Source organism: Eulemur rufifrons, chromosome 20 (genome assembly GCF_041146395.1).
Source record: "Eulemur rufifrons isolate Redbay chromosome 20, OSU_ERuf_1, whole genome shotgun sequence".
Classification (NCBI taxonomy): domain Eukaryota; kingdom Metazoa; phylum Chordata; class Mammalia; order Primates; family Lemuridae; genus Eulemur; species Eulemur rufifrons.
In genome coordinates, this window is record NC_091002.1 from 38,988,789 (window position 1) to 39,005,989 (window position 17,201).

The 17,201-nt window shown below is 42.2% G+C and overlaps 1 protein-coding gene across 1 annotated transcript; it reads right to left on the minus strand.

The window, feature by feature from the left end:
* Nucleotides 1–683: 683 nt before the first annotated feature.
* LOC138400730 (WAP four-disulfide core domain protein 8-like) lies at nt 684–14,597 on the minus strand. Its single transcript, XM_069495774.1, has 7 exons — nt 14,583–14,597; nt 12,320–12,405; nt 10,999–11,108; nt 5,595–5,735; nt 3,913–4,080; nt 1,774–1,914; nt 684–823 (listed from the first exon to the last, which is right to left on the minus strand). The coding sequence occupies exons 1-7, from the start codon at nt 14,595–14,597 to the stop codon at nt 684–686; spliced, it is 801 nt and encodes a 266-aa protein (XP_069351875.1).
* Between the last annotated feature and the right edge of the window lie 2,604 nt (nt 14,598–17,201).

Consider the following 17,201-nt stretch of genomic DNA (forward strand, 5'->3'; position numbering starts at 1 on the left):
CAACCTCTGTGGAAAAGAATTTGGAGATACCCCAAAGAGCTAAAAATAGAAATATCATTCGATCCAGCAATAGCACTACTAGGCATCTACCCAAAAGAGCAAAAGAAATTCTATAATAAAGACATCTGCACCTGAATGTTTATGGCAGCACAATTCACTATTGCAAGGATGTAGAAACAACCGAAGTGCCCATTGATTCATGAGCAGATTATTAAAATTTAGTATATGTATACAATGGAATGTTACTCAATTATAAGAAACGACAGTGATCTAGCACATCTTATATTTTCCTGGATAGAGTTTGAGCCCATTATCCAAAGTGAGGTATCACAAGATTGGAAGAATAGGCTCTACATGTACTCGCCATCAAATTGGCACTGACTGATTAACACTATGGTGCTCACACGGTAGTAATATTCTCCAGGGATTAGGGGGTTGGGGGGGGTAAACTCACAACTAATGGATGCAGTGAGCATTGTAGAGGGTAAGGGCATGCCTCTAATCCTCACTTGGGTGAGGCAAAGACATAAAATGTAACCAAAATATTTGTACCCTTACAATATCCTGAAATAAAAAAAAATAAGACAATTTGGCAAGGTATTTGGACACAAGACAAAACTGATAGCTTTTGATTATGCTAGTCATAATTAATTATTTTGATGATAATATTTTCTACTTACTGTTCACATTTGGGGTTCCATGCATTTCAGTCCACAATCCGTACAGCACTTTTCTGCCAACGGGCAGGCATCATCCTGCAGGCACTCGGGTTTATCAATCCTGGCACACTTCAAGGGCTTGCGTGGGCAGAAACCTTCTTTGACTTTATAGGGTAAAATAAGATACTTGATGTTGAAATACCAGGTCATAATTTGAGATAAATTTGGGGGATCTTGGGACTCTCAAACAGGGTTTTATTCTGATTAAGCTTCTTACCCTTTCCCCTACAGTAACAATAGACTAGAGGAGGTGGAGTATCAACTTTCTATGGCTAATAACTTGAAGAGTATGAAAAAAAGTCTTGCCATATCTGATTTATGCAATATGATAGGATACTTGCCTGCTCCTACAGAATTAATGAATTGGGGTTATATAATCCCAGAGTACCAGAGGTGGAAGGAGTATTAGGAAGCACCCAGAACTTTCTTGTTTTATGAATTGTAGGAATCGAGGACCATATGGGGGAAGTGAGTTGCCTAAGGCCACACAGAATGCAAATAGAAAAGTTGAAGTCTGTTGAAAAGCCTTTAACTCTTGCTACCATAACATGGTGTACCTTAAAACACTGACAATCCCTGGGACTACATGTGGGAATAAACACCAGCTTAGAGTTGGCTTCTACTCCAAGAGCATTTGCTACCAATCTTTTCCCAAGGCCACCTTACAGGATATGACTGTGATGTTCATGCTCTGTAGTTCTATGCAGACATGAGAGCTTATTAGGAATATATCTAATGGTTATAAAATTTTTTTATGAATCAATGGATATTGTCACCTTGCAGGTCATTAAGGAATGAGGTTCAGAACAAGTAAGTTTTCTTGGGGAAGAATGGAGAGTGATGATTGGCTTTGAAGAACAGCACAATAGTCTTCAGAGGTCAAGAAGTCAACATTGGGGCACTGGCTGGGCATTAAAAGGGGAAAGGTTCCCAAAGTTCTTCAAAGGTCAACCCAAGGGGAATCTGAGATTCAAGACACTCCCATTCCATGGGACAACAGGGCATCCTTAGCATATGCCCAGTAGACTTGGGCAGGTTTATCTCCAGTCCTCACCTGTCCAGGCCCTGGAGCAAACAAAGCCACATGTGGAGTCACAACACTTATGCCCCTTGGGGCAATCGATGTCACTTCTACACGAAGCTGGACACTCCATACGGTCAGTGAAAGGAAAGAGTGGGCACTGTCCTTCCTTGACTAAAACAAGAGCAGATGTGAGTTTCTTCAAAGCCCACCCCATCTCACCACCCTTCAAACAGCTTTTCCTTCTCTTCAAAGCTAGCGCTTCTTTCTGCAACTTGGTTCATCCTACCCTATCCATTCTTAGAAATATCCAAGAATGACATTTCTTCACCATATCATGGGATACGGTAGAGAGAGTGCTGGGCTTCATGCCTGAAGCCCCGAGGTAAAGTCCCAGTTCTGCCACTTAATGAGTGACTTCAGTTTCCTTCTCTGTAAAATAGGGATAATCATCTGAAGTCTACACAAATCAATGCAAGCTATTTTAGGATATTTAGTTTTACTTTGAATGAAATGGGGAGCCATTGCAGTGTTCTCAGCAGAGGAGTGACATGGTCTGATCCATGTTTTAAAAAGGTCATTGTGGCTACTGTGTTGATAATAGACTGCACGAAGGATGGAAGCAGGGAGAGCTTTTAGGAGGCTGCTGCAGTAATCCAGGTGAGAAGACGGAGCCTCAGATTAGGGTGGCAGCTGCAGAGGTGGTAAGAAGTGGTCAGATTCAGGATCTACTTTCAAGGTAGAACTAAAATTATTTCCTTATTTAATGGATGTTAACTGAGAAAAAGGGGCACTAAGTGTGATTTTAAAGTTTTTTCAACCTATTAATAGGTGAAGAGAACTATGAATAGAGCAGATTTGGGGTAGGGGAAGAAGGTAAGTGATTCCATTTTAGACAAGTGAAGTGTGGGTCATTAGGACACTGATGGTATTTAAATCAATTCTTTGGGATTTTGTGCATGTCTGCTGTTGTCCTTATCTGATTACAAATTCTATGAGGACTTCTCCAGGAAATTCTTCCCCCAGTCAGGGGCAGCCCATGGCATGCTTGACTCTCACATTGTCTCTGAGTCCCAACCTAAATTTTCCACAAACCAGCCCAATCCCATTTCCCTGGCTTTGTCTTCCTGATGCTCCTGGGAGAGAGGACCAAGTCCTCATCCACAGCGCCATTATTCCTCAGAGCCTCCCACAAAGGGAAGCTTGTGGTCTCTGTTTCATCAAGTCAGGCCACAGGATTGCCATTGGGCCCATGAAATTAAAACTCCAGCTCTACTCCTGACCGATCATGGGTGCTCGGGCAACTAAAGTTACCTCTCTGTCTCTATTTCCTTATGTGTAAAGTGGTGGTGATGGTACATCTTTTAGTGTGCCTCACAGAATCTGAGGTTGATATTGCAACGCTGCCTCATACATCACACAGTGCTGCATTTTGAAGGTCAGTGGTCACCACCTCAATTGCTACCATTCGGTGAACCCACACCACTGGACAGCTACCATGTAGGGTCTTTGTGTGTTTTTGATCACATATACTCCTACCGACAGTGCAATGAGGTGTTTGCTATTATTCCAGTATCACAGGGGAGGGAACTGAAACTCAAAGAGGTAAAGAAACTTGCAGTAAGTGGGAAAGGTCAGATTGTAATCCAGGTCTTTTGACTCCTAAGTGCTGTAGGGCACTGTCTCCCAACATTACTGGAGATCATTATAATAAGAAAGGAATCCACAGCCTTCCCCTCCACCCCATCCTACTCTCCACTGCCAGTGTCTACACTTACTCCATGGGATTCCTGAGCTGGCTTTTCTATGGTTCATTCTTGGATAAATCCTCAGGGTGATGCTCAACAAGTTGATATGATGAGGAACCTTCTTCCAAGGGAGTAGACCTGGCTTTCAGGTCCCATTGGCCAAAATTTATTAACGCTTTATGTATACTGTGTCATTTTTTGACAGAACAATTCCATAGGTAAATACTATTATTATATTCATTTTATAGACAAGAAATTTGAAACTCACAAAGGCAGGCAACTGGCCCAAGACCTCCTGGCCAGTGAATGACAGACCTAAGACTTGAACCAAGGAAGTTTAACCTCAAAGTCTGAGCCTATAACCTCACTGGTATACTATTTCTAGTTAAACTAGGCCCTCCGACTGCCAGGATATGGGTCTCACCAACTGACATGCAGGCCGTCTTGCAGTCATCAATGCTGAAGAAGTTGTTCACATTCCCAAGGCAGCCCCTAAATATAAAGAATTCGCAGCTACCTTTTTCAAAGTCAAAATGCCAGCGCTGTAGGTTAAGCTTACATATTCCTCGTTTTAAGGGCAGTGTGCAGGGTTCTGAGGGCAGAAAAAAAAAGAGAAGAACATAAAAGGTAGAGATAAAAGTAGGAGGTCAGGTCCCCAGCCATTGTCATAGTTCATGGTATTATCATCCAAGTCATAGATAGAAAGGGGCACAGTTAAAAAAAAAAAAAGAAAGAAAAGAAAAGAAAAGAAAGCCTAGGTTCTAGTCCTAGTTCTACTAATAATACTCTATGTTGTACAGCACTTCCTAGAATCACTTCTTCATTGCAAAGAATATTATGAAGAGCATATAAGAATATTGTACTTTGGAGTTTATCTTTCTTCTCCATTGCTGTGAGCTTCAGGAGGACAAGACCCTTGTTGAACGTAAAAAATCAGACAAGATCACTCTGAGACCATGATAAAGTGAAACCTACAAGATACCAAACACCTCCCTCTCTCAGATAACATGGGTGACTTATACTTCTCTACCAGTTAAAGCTTTACCTTCACTCTAGTCTGTTCTCTGTATTGTTAAGATTCACTGGGACACCCAGTCATAGAATTTTCCCACTTTCTGACAGACACAATCTAGAGCAAGACTTCACTCCTTTGGACCCTTCCCCAAATTATCCAGTCAAAACCCAAATCCTATAATAGATTCTTTCTAACAGCTTTTTACTGAAATGCCTCATTGTTGTCTATGGTGAACATTCTCCCACATTGCAACAAGGAATAAACCCAACTTGTTCAACTGCAGGTGTGTTCCTGGTGGTCTTTGTCCAAAGGACATTTACAATAGATATTTGTTGAATAAATGAATGATGAGTGAGTGAATGAAAGAATATTGATAAAACTCACAGTTCCCTGAGTTACCAGGAAACCTCCTTGAAGGCCAAAGAGTCCCAAAATGACCCCACAGTCTAAATTGACTGAGGTTTGATTTTGCCACAGTGCCAGTGACGGTCTCTTTTTTTTTTTTTTTTTTTTTTTTGTTGAGACAGAGTCTCACTTTGTTGCCCAGGCTAGAGTGAGTGCCGTGGCGTCAGCTTAGCTCACAGCAACCTCAGACTCCTCGGCTTAAGCGATCCTACTGCCTCAGCCTCCCGAGTAGCTGGGACTACAGGCATGCGCCACTATGCCCGGCTAATTTTTTCTATATAGATTTTTAGTTGTCCATATAATGTCTTTCTATTTCTAGTAGAGACGGGGTCTCGCTCAGGCTGGTCTCGAACTCCTGACCTTGAGCGATCCACCCGCCTCGGCCTCCCAGAGTGCTAGGATTACAGACGTGAGAGTGACGGTCTCTTGATGCATAGTGAGCATGCAACAGGTGTTAGTTATTTGTGAATGACTGAATATTGACCAAAGAAGACTAACATTAATATTATCTTGTTCGTGGCCACCATGTCTAGACTTCATGATCTGTACTCTAGCGTTGGGAGTTGAACAAGAGAAAGAAAAGTGTGAGCCCTGGACTCTTTGTCCTGCCATCCCACCAGTTCTGGACAGAGCAAGAAGAGGGAAACCGGAAAAGGCAACTTTGCCCTTAATCTGGGTGCCACTACCTTGATAGGGATCCAAGCACTTCTTTCTACAGGCAAAAGTGCAGCACTTCTCATGTCCCAAGCAGTCGAAATCCGTTCTGCAATGGTCCTGAATTTTAACGTGACAGGAAATCCTTTCTCTGGGGCACACTCCTGGTTTCTCTGCAAGAAATAAATGTCCACACACACATCCCTTGAGAGTTGCAGCTCTTCTCCTCCCACAGAAAAAGGGAGTATGAAATTCTCCATCCCAATCCTCTACTTTCAATTCTGGGTTCTTGATCTGCTTATATTTAGGAGCCAGGTGTGTCTCTTACCACTCTTAGCCCATTTAGATGGATCTGAATCAGGAATTAGTCCCAAGGTAGAACGGAAGGAGAAGGATCTTGGATTCCAGGACAAGGGGTTAGGTAAGGACCTAGATCCTTGCCTTAAATTTAGGAGCTCCCCTCTCTTTTTGAAACTTAATATTTTACTGCTTAACTCCTTTTCCTCCAGTACCTTGGTTGATAGGTGAAATTAGTAAGGAGTGGTGGAAACATCATGGAAATAGAAGTCAGGAGGCTTAACTTTGGCCCTTGGCTCCTGGTAAACTCAAGACCAATCTGAGTTCGGTTGTATGACTTCTTGGTTACCTCTAAGTGGGGAAGGAATGGTGGAGTGGAAGGAGAACTACAGTCAGACAGATCCACCTTGGGACCCTGGCTCCAACACTCGCTAGCTAAACAATGATGGTAAAGTATTTTCCTTTGTCTGAGTCATAAGTTTTCCACCTTTAATATGAGAATAACAATCCCCTACTTTGCAGGCTGCTTATAACAGTCAAGAGAGATAATGTCAATAATGCACTTATCACAGCATCTGGCCCAAGGTAAGAGCTTGGCAGATGTGGAGTTTGTTTCCTCCTTTTCTAGGGTTAGACATGGCTTCCTGATTTCATGTGCTTATGGTAGGCAGAACTCTAAAGTTGTACCCCCCAAGATTCCCATCTTCTGGTTATTGAATCAAACACTAATCTAGATACTGTTGTGAAGGGGTTTTGCAGAAAAACTAAAGTCCCAAGTCAGTTGACCTTAAGATCAGAGAACAACCAAGTGGGCCAGACCAATAAATTGGCTCCTTTAAAAGCAGAGTTTTCTTCTGATCGGTAGAGAAGAAGAGGTCAGAGAGATTCAAACTATGAGAAGGATCCAACTGGTAACTCTGAAGATGGCTGAGGCCAAGTGCTAAGGAATGAGGGTGACCTCTAGAAGGGATAGCCAGGAAGGGAGCCTCAGTCCTACAACTTCAAGGAAATGATTCTGCTAATAACCAGTGATCTTAGAAGAAGACACTGTGTCCCAAATGAGAACTACATCCTTGGCTGACACTTTGACCTCAGCCTGGTAAGAACCTGAGCAAAGAACCCAGATGCACCATGCCAGACTTCTTATTTACAGATAATTTGTTACACAGCAACAGATAGACAATACAGTGCTTAATGTTGTGGCTCCATGGCTCTAAACTGGGTATCCCTCCAGTGGAATCTGGCCAGAGAGGCATGATCCTCTTGGATACTACTGAGTCTTGGTATTATAGAACTTTAGAATTGGAAGTACCATATCTTCCAAGCATTTATCATGAGCACCAACCTAATTTCACATGTTTATAAAAATTAGGTCAGATAGGACAATATAGTGAATTAAGGGCAGGTCTGGGACTTACAATCCAGGACTCAATTCAGAAGCTCCACGTCTTCCACCAGCCACTGAGAATTTTAGTACTTTCCAGCTATATCTTTTAACCTTCATGGCACTCTTAATGCACACTCCAAGTATGGCTTGAGGCTAAGAATAGTATATGGCTCCTAATTTGGAGCATACATCAAAATCATCTGTACACCTTCCCAAGAATAGAGACCTAGACCTTTGGAACAGGACTGAGAATCAGGAGATGAAACCATCCACCTATGGTAAGCTAATCTTTCACAAAACAGACAAAAATATACACTGGGGGAGAGAATCTTTTTTCAATAAATGGTTCTGGGAAAACTGGATAGCTATATGCAGAAGATTGAAACTGGATCCCCACTTCTCACCTCTCACAAAAATCAATTCAAGATGGATAACAGCCTTATTTTATTTATTTTTTTTTTTTTTATTTTATTTTTTTTTTTGAGACAGAGTCTCACTCTGTTGCCCAGGCTAGAGTGAGTGCCGTGGCGTCAGCCTAGCTCACAGCAACCTCAAACTCCTGAGCTCAAGGGATCCTCCTGTCTCAGCCTCCCGAGTAGCTGGGACTACAGGCATGCGCCACCATGCCCGGCTAATTTTTTCTATATAGATTTTTAGTTGGCCATATAATTTCTTTCTATTTTTAGTAGAGACGGGGTCTCGCTCTTGCTCAGGCTGGTCTCGAACTCCTGAGCTCAAACGATCCGCCCACCTCGGCCTCCCAGAGTGCTAGGATTACAGGCGTGAGCCACCGCGCCCGGCCTGGATAACAGCCTTAAACCTAAGGCATGAAGCCTTAAGAATTCTAGATGAAGATGTTGGGAAGACCCTTTCTGACATCAGCCTAGGCAAAGAATTTTTGAAGAAGACCCCCAAAGCAATCACCACAGCAACAAAAATAAATAAATGGAATCTGATCAAATTAAAAAGGTTTCGCATAGCCAAGGAAACTATCGTTAGAGAAAATAGACAGCCTACAGAATGGGAGAAAATATTTGCTCTCTACACATCTGATAAAGGGCTGATAATAAGAATCTATCTAGAACTTAAAAAAATCAACAAGAAAAAATCAAACAACCCCATCAATAAATGGGCAAAGGAAATTAACAGAAACTTTTCAAAAGAACACAGAGTAATGGCCAGCAAATATACAAAAAAATGCTCAACATCTCTAATCATTAGAGAAGTGCAAATCAAAACCATAATGAGATATCACCTAACCCCAGTGAGATTGACCTCTATCAAAAAAATCCCAAAACAACAAATGCTGGCAAGGATTTGGAGAGACAGGAACAGTCTTACACCACTGGTTGCAGATTGGTGCAACCTCTGTGGAAAAGAATCTGGAGATACCTCAAAGAGCTAGGAGTGGAAATACCGTCAGATCCAGCAATAGCACTGTTGGGCATTTACCCAAAAGAGCAAAAGACATTCTATAATGAAGACATCTGCACCCGAATGTTTATGGCAGCACAGTTCACTATTACAAGGATGTGGAAACAACCCAAGTGCCCGTCAATTCATGAGTGGATTAGTAAAATTTGGTATATGTATACAATGGAATATTACTCAATTATAAGAAATGACAGTGATCTTGCATCTCTTATATTTTCCTGGATTGAGCTTGAGCCCATTATCCACAGTGAGGTATCATAAGATCAGAGAAATAGTCTACACATATACTCACCGTCAAATTGGTACTAACTGATCAACACTATGGTGCTCACATGGTAGTAATATTCTCCAGGGATTAGGGGGTTGGGGGGGCCAAACTCACAACTAATGGTCACAGACACAGTGAACATTGTAGATGGGAAGGGCATTCCTCTAAACCTCGCTTGGGTGAGGCAAAGACATAAAATGTAACCAGAAGATATTTGCACTTCAGTGTTTATTGCAGCATTATTCACAATGGCTAAAATGTGGAATCAGCTTAAGCGTTTATCAAAGGATGAATGGATAAAAAATATGTGGTGTATGTACACAACCGAATATTATTTAGCCATGAAAAAGAAGGAAATTTTTCTTTTGGAGAAACATGGATAGATCTGGAGGACATTATATTAAGTGAAATAAACCAGGCATAGAAAGACAAATATTGCACTTTCACACTCATATATGGGACCTATAAAAAAATTGATCTCAAGGAGGTAGTGAATAGAGTGGTGGCTACTAGAGATTGGTAAGGGTGGTGGGAAGGGGTAATGACGAGGTGTTGGTGAAGGGGTAATTCTGTTAAATGGGAGGAAAAATTTTAGTGTTCAGTAGTGCAAAAGGGCAACTATAGTTAACAATAATTTATTGTATTTCAGAATAGCTAGAAGTTTTCAAATGCTCCCAACATAAAGCAATGATAAATGTTTCAGGTGAATCATGTCCCAATTACCCTGATTTGATCATTATATGTTATATGCTTGTATCAAAATATAACATGTACTCCATGAATATGTACAATTATTATGTATCAATAAAAAAGTGCAATTAAAAAAAGCCATCTGTGCATCTTCCAAAACATGTAGACCCTTGATTGAATCGGAATCTCTAGAAAGAGAAGCCTAGGGACCCCACTTTTTAAAAAGAACCCCAGGAAATCTTGAAGCAGGCAGTTAGGCACCAGGATGTAGGCTTTTACTTAGGAACCATTGTTCTAGGTTTGGGAACAGGGAGACTTAATAAAATCCAATAGGGACACCTCCAAAGGGGTAAAGAGGCATAGAAAGGGAATCCTTACGATTGTGAAGGCAAACCAACCCTCACTGGTACAGATTCCAGCCTCCCTCCTGCTTCCAGGAGCCATTTAAACCTTTGATTGAGTTTCAGTCATTGTAGCTCCTTCCCTATTGTCAGCTTGAACTCTCTCTTAAAACTCTCCCTCCTCCCTGGTCGGCTTTTCTCAGCTACTTGCCTTGTGTATATAGCCTCCTTCCTGAACACCCCAGGGGGCTCTCTGCATCTACTGGGGAGTTCTGGACACATCTGTCTCCTGACATTACCTGACACATACATCCTGGTGATCACATCTATTCCCATGCTCTCGACTGCAATTCCCACGTGACCCTCCAGACACAGCCTCTATTCGAAACTAAAGGCCCCATTTCCAACTGCCTGGGAAAGACAGTATTTGGGCATCTCGTAAGTACCCCTGTTCTAACACGTTTAAGACAGAACCAGTGTCTCATTGTGCCTAGGCAGCACCTCCTTACTCTCTGTTCCCCATCCTGGTATTTGGCATCAACAGGTCCAGTCTGTTATTAGAATCCAGAGATTCCTTCCTCCCTCTCTGCCACCCCAGCATCCTATCAGTCACGGGCTTTGGTCAATTCTATCTCCAAAATCTCTCTCCAAGCCCCTCTCCTCTCTCTCTTCACTACCACCCCCCCCCGCCCCGCCCCCCAGATCAGCACCTGAACTCATCCTCCTCTTTCCTTAACTATCGAAACAGCCTCCTCACTGGTCCTCTCCCTCAGGTTCATGCCTGATGACTCAGTAATTTAAAAAAAATTAAACTTGGAAAAAACACATAACAGAAAAAGTTAGAGAAATAATTTGAGGGGGCAGGTGAGGGAAGGATTTGGAGGGTCAGCATGGAGAGTAGGGGTAGCTCTCTATCCACAGTAGAGGTGGCCTCACCCGACACTAGTCCTCGCCTCTGTCTCACCCTCCATCCCCAAGAATGCCTCCCACGGAAGAAGAGCTGCAGATTTTGAACCCACGTTTGATTTCATCAGCCAGCGATGCAGAGGCCTGCTCCAAAGAGAGGGCGAGAAGGAGCAGGAAAATTGCATTCCTCCAGGAGAGGGTGGAGATGTGGAGAGGAAGGTGCCTGTATGAATGAGAAGAGAGGCAGGAGTTAGGTACAATCTAAAGACAAACTGTGTGCAGAGGAAACTTAGAGATGACCCACCAGATTCCCTTAGTTGATGGACAAGAAAACTGACACTCAGAATGTGGCAGGGATTTGTCTGAGGTCAGATGGTGAGTCAGGGTAGGTCTAGGACAATCAGTTCCAGGACCCTGCCCAGTCGCCCCATACTCTGCCGTGGTGTTGTGCTTTGTCCTGCCCAGACACTTGCGTGCTGTCTTGCTCCCAGGTAAGAGGCCACGCTTAAATGATCACAGAAATTTGTTTGGAACGGTTACAGGGCTAGTTTGCCCACAGTCACTCCTGGTGCAACCCTAGACACCAGTGAGCATCTTTTCTTTGTTCCACTGATGACAGAAACAGATGGTATGAGATTTTCCAGAGGGCGGGGGCACACCCTACTGGATCTTGGTGCCACAGAAGAAAAAACGATCCCAGATGACCTTGGGTTAACCAAGAGATTCCTCTTAGTCTTCTGTTGCTACCCAAGCCTAGGATCTTACGACACTCCCAGACACGATAAACAGATGATCTCCCATTTACTCAACCCCCCATTGTCTATATATCTCTTCATGGCCCTTACGTAGTTTTTATTTTAAGTTATGAGGAATGAATAATGCCTTACTGTATTAACTCTCAGAGTAAATGCATTTAAAAACAGCAGAGGGTGGGGGAAGAAGGAAGGGAGGGAGGAAGGGAAAGAGAGCATTTACATGGCTGCCTAAAAGTAAAGACTTGTGGCAATTCATCCCCCCTCTTTGATTTTAGTCCTGGCTTGGTCACTTATAGCTGCAGCTTATCTTGGATCCTCAGTTTCCTCATTTGGAAAATGGGAATAAAACCACCAACCTGGTAGAAAACTTACTATTTGGAGTTAGACCTTGGATCCACCACCTACCACCGTGTGGTCTTGGCTCAGCCCCTCAAGCTTACTGAGGTTTCTCATAAAGGAAATAACAACACCTACCTTGTAGACACAAGAATTAATTGAACTATTGTTGTAAAGCATGGTAACTGGCTTATAATCAGAGATTAATATATTTGATGCAGCTAACAAATAATAATAATTTAGTGAATGCCAAAAATGATACCTATTACCTTACACATAAGGCCCTGCTATGACTGTCCTACATCCCACAACACCCTATGGTTCTCCCGCGCTGGGAGCTCACCTAGCTCCAGGCCCTGTTTCCATGGCTCGGAGCTCCTTGCTCAGACCTCTTCTCGTATTAAAGGCACAGCGTGTTCTGGTGCATGGCTGCTCAACCAGAAACGCACTTTAGCTTCAGTCACTGGGCAGATCTTGAGGAGGACAACTAGCTCCATGCACCTCTTTAACACTCCCTGCCCTAAGTTCAGGCAGAGTAAGTAAGACTCCTCCAAAAACATTATTTTCTAAATAACTCTTGCTCAGCTATCTACATTCTGATACTTAGGAAGAATAGTACTCTTCTGAGTATTCCATGTATATCTCGATAGTGTGGTGTTCAAAAATTTTAGATCTTTCTAATTCTTTGTCCTTTTCACCTATCAATAATTGAGAAAGGTGAGTTGAGGGCTGTCAACATGGCCACAGATTTCTCAAGTTATGCTTGTAATTACATCCGTGTTTGCTTTATATGTCCTGATTCTATTGATTTAGGTAAATACAGATGCATTCCTGGTGAATTGGATCTTTTACCATTATCTAGTGATGCCTTCTTTATCCCTAAAATGAATCTTTATCTTAGAACTTTCTAGTGCTTGATATTAACCTAACTGAATCTTCTCTCTCTCTCTCTTTTCTTTTTTTTTTTTTTTTTTTATTTCAGCTTATCATCATGGGGGGTCCAAAAGTTCAGGCCACATACACTGCCCATGTCCTGCCCATCCCCCCGAGTCAGAACTTCAAGCGTGTCCTTTCCCCAGATAGTGCGCATTGCACTCATCATGTAATTATACCCCCATCCCCTCCCCCCACTCCCCTGAATCTTCTCTTTTTCGTTTGCATTTGCCTGGTCTCTTTTCTATGTTTCTGCTTTCAACCATTCCATGTGCTTATGTTTATTTTTCAAATAGCGTAAATCTACAATGTAAAAATCCAGTCCAGCAGTCTTTACCTATTGACTGACATTTATCATACTAATGAGATATTTGGATTCATTTCCACAATCTCATGAGTTTGCCGCACTCTGTTTTCACTGTTCCCAGGTTCTGCACTTGTGAATGTGCCTCCTTGCTAACATTATTTGTCATCCTAGAATCAATAATCATGATGCTTTGCAGTTGTTCAGGGACATATGAAGAGTGGCAAAAAGTGTGAGTCACCAACACGCACGTTCCAAGCTGAAGTCAAGGAAGATGCTGCTCTGCCTTGCCTCAGCTCTCATACTGTAAACAAGTGTCATTTTTGCAGTGTCCTTTCTGCAGTCTGTTTAGTGCCACCTTTCACCATTTTGTGCTTTTTGTTGGTGGTTTTGCTGTTTAATATGGGCCCCAAGAGTTGTGCTGAAGTGCTGTCTGGTGGTCCTAAGTGCAAGAAGGCTGTGACGAGCCTTACAAAGAAAATGCATGTGTTCGATAAGCTTCATCCAGGCATGAGTTCTAGTGCTCGTGGTCATGATTCAGTGTTAATGAAACAACAGTATATATTATATAAGGTGTCTTCAAACAGAAGCACACAAGGTGATGTATTGATCAGATCATGAAAACATTGTGGCCAGAGGCTCACAGAAGACTAACCTTGTGTTTCCCAAAGAGCAATAGCTCAGTATGTGCTAATTCCGTGTTTGCAGTGACTTCATACAACATAACTACCATAAATAATGACAACTGTATTTTAGTTTTGCTTTTGTTGGGGTACAAGTAACTTTGAACTCTCCGTGGCTTGTCGCAACAAAAGTGTTTTCTTGTTCAAGATACATCTAGGTTGTGAGCTGTCTGCTGCTTTGTTCCAGGCGGGCGCTCTACTCCGGGCTGTGGGACTCAGAGTGAAGAAGCAGTCTCTACACAGACCAGGCCCCTTCTCGTGGCAGAGGGGTTAAACAAAGGAGCTTGCGGAAACCCACAGTACAAAACTCACAATGTATGTGTTACATCTGCTCATGTTCCAACAGGCAAAGCACAGCTCTCAGTCAAGCCCAAAGTCAATGAGGCAGGGATGTGTATTCCTTCCACAGGAGGTTCTGGACATCGCAAGGCAATGGGCAGGGATCTAATCCTCTTAAAGGAAAGATGGAATGAATAATTGTGAATAATAATATAACCTATTACTATTAGTTCCATTTTAACTTTTAAAATATTCTAAAATGTCATTTTAAAAAGTACATATACAGATATATATATATATATGTTTAAACATGTGTGTGGTGTGCGTGTGTGCATTTGTTTGTTCTTTTGAGAAAATACCAAACTCTACCCTGCTCAGGTTCTGACACTCCACACTGGGCCCCTCACCCTGTAGATGCCCATCTCGCCCTACTTGGGCTCCAACAGACACATCAGTTTCCTCCTATGGGTTGATGCCCTCTTCACCCTGCTTAGGCTCTGATTCCGCACCACAGACAGTCCAGTTCTGAGGAACCCCTTCTCATTGTGCTTGGTCTTGATTCCCCATAGGAGACCACCCTAACTTCTAGATGTCCTCCAACCCCTTGGGCCCTGACCCTCCAAGTCTGGCTTCCCCATGCATAGGCACCCTTCTCACCCTGCTCATGTTTTGTTACCTTGTATTGGGTCTTGTCTTCCCACCCCCCCCACCCCCCCCCACCCCCCCCCACCCCCCCGTGGACACCCTCTTCACACTCCTTCAGTTCTGAAAGTCCACACCGGGCCTCCTCTGTATGGGAACACAGCTTCCTCACTCTGCTCCAGCCCTGAGGCTCCTCACTCAGCTGCTTCCCCGCATAGAAGCCCTCCTCACCCCACTCAGTTCTGGTTCTGTGCCAGCTGTCCCCAGCCCCAGGGGAATTCCTTCTCAGCCTGCTCAGGCTGACTCTCCATGCCACGCTGCTCCCTACCCCTTACTGGGCATTCTCACCCACCTGTGGCTCCAGTGCTCCGTGCCAGCCGGCCTCCTACAGAGGTGCCCTGCTGACCTGTTCCAGCTCAGACACCCACACAGAGCCACTGTGGCTCCCTTCCCCTTGGGGCAAACGCCTACCTTAGTCTGCCCTACCTAATGGCTTTGGGAGAAAAAAAGAAAGGAGAGAAAAAGAGGAAGAACTACTTTTCCTTTTTGTAAAGATATATATTGTGCAAAAAATATATAAAAATAAAAATATGTATTGAACATTAATGTTCAATTTGACAAACTATTATCAAGTGATCACGCATTAAACTATTCTGAGATTGGGGGAAAGATTTCCAACACTTCCCGCTCCTTGCTTGTTCTTTCCCAATCACAGCCTCTTCCTGCTCTCATGAAGGTGGCTAATGGTAATAACTTCCTTGCTGTTTTCCATATTTTCAAAATCTAAGTATGCATTCCCCAAAACATATTTTTGCTTGTGTCTGCTTCTGTTCTATCTACATAGAGTCACGTGGGATGTATTCTTTTGTGCCTGGCTTTTTGTGCTCAACATTATATTCTTGAGTTTCATCCACAGTGTTGTGTGTAGCTATATTTTATTCATTTTCATTGCTGTATCATCTATTGTATGAATATACACAATATCTTTATGGTACCATCTGGGTTGTTTACAGTTTGTGGCCACTAAGAAGAAAGCTGCTATGAATGCTTTGTACATGTTTGCTGGAGCACGTGGGGAGGTATTCTTGCAGTTTATGCACTGAGCTGGGTCGCAGGGGATGTGTATCTTCAACTTCTCCAGCTGATGCCAAACTATTTCCCAAAGAATTTGTACCAATTCGCCATCTTACCATTGGTAGTCAAGAATGCCTATTGTTCCACATCGATGCTGTACACGGTATTGTCAGGATCTTTTTGCTTTTACCATCCTAATGGGAGTGTTGAAGTACATCATGGTGGGCTTCATTTGAATGTCTTGAATATTAATGAGGTTGAGCACCTTTTCCTATCTTTACGAACTTCTTGGACATCCTCTCTTATGATTTCCCATTGAAGTCTTTTGCTTATTGTTCTCTAGGATTGTCTGACTTTTTCTTACCGAGTTCTATGAATCCTAGCATTTCATCAGTTACAATGCATTATAAACATCTCCCAGAATAAAGAGTGAGGTTTTAAAACCTTTATTGGTTTGTCTTTTACATTTCAAATGCATGTCTTTATTGTGTGCCTTTCCTACCCGAGAGACAATCAGGAATCCTATTTCTACGTTTCTTTCCCTCAATGTTCTCTCGTCTTTTGATCTAGTTTTCTCTTACTCCAATTTTTCTAATTCTCTCTACTGTAACAGTTTGGAAGTTTTGTCATGCATTCCTGTTCTTTTAGTGGTTATTCTGGAATTTAAATTATATATATTTAACATAATTACTTAAATTAACAAGATCTAAGCTAGTCAACATCTTTACCCTTTTTTCTGAACAATACAAATTCTGGAATACTTTAACATGCTATCAATTTTGGTTATATCTTGTTTTTTCTTAAACCACACAGATAAAATATTTTATCACTGTTAATACGTTTAATATTCTGTTTAGATTGTCCATATTTCCCATTTTCTTTACTTTCCATGTTTTCTTGCACCTTAGATTTGTTTCTGAGTTCATTTTTCTTCTTCCTGAAGGACATTCCTTACAAGTTCCTCTAGTGAGGATTTGGTGGCTGTTAACTTTCTTGATTTTTGTTGTCTGAAATGTCTTTTTTCCTCCTCTTAAAAGAACGTTTTATTGTATATTCAGAGCTAACAGCAGCTGTTTTCTACCAGCACTTTGGAAATATTATTCTACTGTTTTCAGGCTTTCATTGCTCCTCTCCTGAGAAATCCTTTGTTAGTCAAATAGTGTATTTTTGTTTTTGCTTTTTGTTGTTCTAGATTTTATTTCTATGTGTTCTATTTGGTACTTTTTCAGACATGCTGGTCATTTTTCTTCTCTTTTTTCCCTTAGCTATGCTGCTGCTAACGTCCTCTTCTGTTTCCTTTCCTTTCATTT